Genomic DNA, 4,802 nt, shown 5'->3' on the forward strand with positions numbered 1-4,802 from the left:
CATCTTCCCAGACGCTGAACAGCTCCTCCATGCCCAGCCCCATGCCCTTGGCCTTGCCCAGACCCATGCCCACGCTCTCTTGCCACCCTCCTGGACCCCTCTAGGCCTTGTCCAGCTGCTTGCAAGATGGACGGCGGGGTCCAAACCCTGCAGATTGGGGAGGCGGATGCCAACTGGGAGCTGATCAGGGACAAGGTGAGGAGGAGGAAGAAGAGGAGGAGGAGGAGAGGAGCTGGCCTGGCGAGGGGGGCCCTGGGAAGGAGGGACTAGTCTGCAGCATGGGCTTCCTGGGTGCCCCTCACACCAAGACCCCCAGCTGGGTATCAGGGGGCTCTGCTCCAGCTCCGCAAGTGGAGGCAGCAATGCTTCTCGATGCCAGGAAGGGGGGGGGGCTCTGGTGCTCAGGTCCTGCTTTCGAGTTTCCCATTGGGGCATCTGTTTGGCCCCTGTGAGAGCAGGAGATGGGCCTGATCCTGCAGGTGCTTCCCTGGAGAGGGGCAGCAGAGCTAACCTGACCTGGGGGGTCTCTCATGGGACACCTTGGGACGTGGCTTGTAAGGGTCCTCAGTTTAAGGAGGAGAAGAAGAAGAGTTTGGATTTGATATCCCGCTTTATCACTACCCGAAGGAGTCTCAAAGCGGCTAACATTCTCCTTTCCCCTCCTCCCCCACAACAAACACTCTGTGAAGAGAGTGGGGCTGAGAGACTTCAGAGAAGTTTGACTAGCCCAAGGTCACCCAGCAGCTGCATGTGGAGGAGCGGAGACGCGAACCCGGTTCCCCAGATTACGAGTCTACCGCTCTTAACCACTACACCACACTGGCTTCCAGCTTGTCAAACATCCTCCTTAAATTGTGGTGGTTATCAAGGGACTCTGACTTCCCTTGATCTGGACACTACACTTCTGTGGATGCAGCCTAGAAGAGCATTAGCCTTTTTTGCTGCTGCATCACACGGTGGGCTTCTGGCTGGGTTTCCCCGGCCACTCTAGGCAGCTTCCAACAGAATATTAAAATACAATGATCTATTAAACATTAAAAGATTCCCTAAACAGGGCTGCCTTCAGATGTCTTCTAAAAGTCTGGTAGTAGTTGTTTTCTTTGACATCTGGTGGGAGGGCGTTCCACAGGGCGGGTGCCACTACCAAGAAGGCCCTCTGCCTGGTTCCCTGTAACTTGGCTTCTCGTAGTGAGGGAACCGCCAGAAGGCCCTCGGAGCTGGACCTCAGTGTCCGGGCAGAACGATGGGGGTGGAGACGCTCCTTCAGGTATACCGGACCGAGGCCATTTAGGGCTTTAAAGGTCAACACCAACACTTTCGATTGTGCTCGGAAACGTACTGGGAGCCAATGTAGGTCTTTCAGGACCGGTGTTATGTGGTCTCGGCGGCCGCTCCCAGTCACCAGTCTAGCTGCCGCATTCTGGATTAGTTGTAGTTTCCGGGTCACCTTCAAAGGTAGCCCCACATAGAGCGCATTGCAGTAGTCCAAGCGGGAGATAACTAGAGCATGCTAGTAAGTCAGGTGTCCCCCATCTTATATTTGTGCATCTGGTTCTTCCTGCCTAAGTGTTCAACCGTACTTTTGTCCCTACTGAAATTCATTTTGTTAGTGTAAGGGGGAGGGATTATAGAGAACCCTCCCCCCTCATCAGAAGCAGCCCGTCTCCAAGCAGTCATGAGAGCGAGGGGTCTGAAGGGGTGAGTCAGGAAACGGAGAGGGAGGGCCAGGGCTCTGGCAACATCAAAGAGCCCCTGCTCCATAGGCAGGAAGAGAGGGAGGCGGAAAGAGTGGACAGGAATAGGTCAGACAGAAGACCCGTTCCCTTGACGCCGGAATTGAGGAGGAGGAGGAAAGGGAGGCGCTTCTCAGTTCCGAGGCTTTTATGCTGGTCCCGAACGCGGAAGGGGGTAGTGCAGGAATCTGACTCGAGCGGGTAGACATGAAATGAGCAATCCGTTACACTGTAAATAATGTGCACCAATAAAAACGTCTGAAAGACAAGCATGTGGAAGGCCGTTACTCAAGAGTAGTCACAACACACCCCGACAGTTAGCTAGCACCCGGTTCTCCAATCTGATGAGGTCATTTTGAATTCAGATTCTGTCTTCAGTCTCTCTCCAACTGTGATTTCGGGGGTTGCCCTAGATGACCCTTGGGTGTGCCTCCCCACACCCTGACATCCTGACCTCCCCCCCTCTCTCTGGGCAGGTGGTGGAGGAGCGCTTTGGCCCCACGGTGGTTCCCGTGCCCTTCCTGGAAGATGCCGCCTCCTACGACCTGCTGACGGTGCTGATCAAGAAGCCCCCCCTGGGGCAGGGTCTCCTCCGCCGCCAGCGCTGCCTGGTGCCCGTGGGGCCCCTGGAAAACCTGCTTCAGGAGGGCACCCCTGCCAGGGAGCTGACCCACTGCACGCGCGAGTACAACGCCCGGGTGCGGGGCGAGTCGCGCTACGAGGAGACGCGGCTGGTGGCGGGCGCCCTGCGCCACGTGCGCCTCACCATGTCGGGCGTCCACAAGAAGGTGGCCTTCCTGGTCCTGCGCCCCGGAACCGTCTCCCTGCGCCCGGACCTGCCCTGGCTGCGCTCGCAGAGCAGCGTCTACGTGGTCTACGAGGTCTTCTACTGCGCCAGCCTGACGATGGCCGTCACGCAGGGCGCCGAGCACAGCTTCTTCCACCGCGACCAGCCGCTGCCCGTGGCCTTCTCCTGCCTCAAGTTTGCCCTCGGCCCCAAAGGGGTGCTGGGCTCCCAGAAACCCACGGGCCACAACTTGCCTGCCAGGGCCGCCTGGGTCCGGATGGCAGTACTGGAGCCCCCCAGGACCCCAGCCCCCAAGCCGCCCCTGGAGAGCCCCCTGCCCAAGGAGGAGGGCAAGGCTTCCCGCAAGCGCTGGAGACCCCTTAGCAGGCCCACGAGGACCCTGGCAGGTGAGGCATTTCGCTCTTCACGGGAGACCGTGATGACCGCCAACTTGGCTGGTCAGCGGTCAGGGATGCTTGAGCTGAGGGGTGGGACTGGATGACCCCGGGGGGTCCCTTCCGACTCCACGATTCTGATTCAGGCTGGGCTCTGCCTCTACAGCTGGAGGAAGTGCTCAATGTTTGGTGCTTTCATTTTGGGAAGCTGCCAGGAGTGGCTCTCCCCCACCCCACCCCCAGCTAGAGGAAGCCGTGCTTCTGAGTCCCAGGGGCTGGAAGTAGCAGGAGAGGAGAGCTGCTCCTGTGTTCGAATCCTGCTTGTGGATTTCCGATCATGAGCAGGAGGCTGGCCTAGGTGGCCCCCTCTGACCCAGATGGAAACCTCTTCTGTTCGTAGCTGCACCTTCAAGTGGGGTAAAAATATGGTTTCAGAGAGCACATGGGAAGAAGAATCTAAAATTTCCACGGCCGCCTAGCAGCTAAATGCCTCCATCTCAATTTGCTGGCATCTTGGACCCCCCCCCCCCCCGGCTGTCATTTCTCAAGGGCACCACCCCACTGCCGGCATTCTGCCTGGCACCCCCTTTCAGCCCCTTGGCTCCCTGCATTGCAGGGAATTCGACTAGATGGTCCCAAATTGTGGGTGGGGTGCCATTGCTTGGCTCTTCCCGTTCAGGCCCCCACTGGCAAGAGGCCCCCCCCATTAGCCCCTACAGAGGCCTCTGCTGGGCTTCTCCCCCTGAAATGTGGGGAGAGGTGGTGGTTTGGGGATGCCCAGCAGGCAGCACGGCACCTTCTGGGAAGGTCTAGGAAGCCACCCGCCAGGGGCTCCTGCCTCACAGGGGACTGGACTGGACGGCCCTTGGGGAGCCCCTCCCCACTCTCTTACGCTGCGATTCTTCTGCCCCCCGCAGGGAAATGGCCCTTCCGGCGCCACCGCCCCAAGTCCGGCCCGTCCACCGCCAGCCTGGCTGACGCCGAGAGGCACTCCATGTCGCTCCCCCTCCTGCAGAGCGCCACGGCCGAGAGCGACACTGAGTGAGCCAAGAGGCGCTGCCAATAAAGAGCCCTTTGCACCCAGAGCCAGGCGTGTGGACCCAATTGGAGGGGGAGGGCGGGCGCAGGAAGCGGGGGGGGGGCAGCAAGCCAAGGGAGAGAGCCTGCAGCGGGGGGGGGGCAAGTCCCGGAGGAGCCGCCTCATGCTCTGGGGGGGCACCCAGAGGCCATCTAGTAGGAACACACTTGGCTGAGGCGCCTTCCACCACCACCCATTGGTTGGAGCAGCTGGGAGCCTGGTGGGCTGTGTCTGTGTGAAGCCCCATACGGAGCAAAAAGCTGAACGTTAAAGGATTCGGGACAGATAAAAGCCCTTTGCACAGCACAGAGCCGACCACTGGAACTCCCTGCCACAGGAGGAAGTGGCGGTCACCAACTTGGATGGCTTTAAAAGGGGATTGGACAAACTCAAAGAGGAGGAGAGGGCTGTCAAAGGCGACTAGGCTGTTTGGGGCGTCCAAATGCCAGTCCCTGGAAACGGCAGGAAGGGAGAGCAGCTCTTGCACTCGGGGCCTGCTTGTGAGAAGAAGCAGCTGGACCAGAGGGGCCCCCTTAATCCAGCTGGGCTCCTCTCACCTCCACCAAGTCTCTGCCCTTGGTTGGGGGTGGAAGGAAAATGGAAACAGGCAGAGAGGGGAGCTTTGGGGTTGAGTGCCCGACTGCCAGGGACACTTCAGCTGCAATTCCTGCCTTGCAAAGGGCTGGGCTGGAGGACCTCTGGAGGTCCCTTCCAACCCTGCAATTCCACAGCAGGCAGAAAGGGCAAGTGACGGGCGCCCCCTGCCCTCTCCGCCCCCCCAATGCAAAATCACCCATGACACATCCAGC

At 59.6% G+C, this 4,802-nt stretch overlaps 1 protein-coding gene across 1 annotated transcript; it reads left to right on the forward strand.

Annotated features, from left to right (window-relative positions):
• Nucleotides 1–126: 126 nt before the first annotated feature.
• On the forward strand, nucleotides 127–3,960 carry C4H11orf42 (chromosome 4 C11orf42 homolog). The gene is made up of 3 exons (XM_035115250.2): nucleotides 127–195; nucleotides 2,210–2,927; nucleotides 3,833–3,960. Exons 1-3 carry the CDS (start codon nucleotides 127–129, stop codon nucleotides 3,958–3,960), a joined length of 915 nt encoding a protein of 304 aa, XP_034971141.1.
• Nucleotides 3,961–4,802: the final 842 nt, after the last annotated feature.

The sequence above is a fragment of the Zootoca vivipara genome, chromosome 4, assembly GCF_963506605.1.
Source record: "Zootoca vivipara chromosome 4, rZooViv1.1, whole genome shotgun sequence".
Lineage (NCBI taxonomy): Eukaryota > Metazoa > Chordata > Lepidosauria > Squamata > Lacertidae > Zootoca > Zootoca vivipara.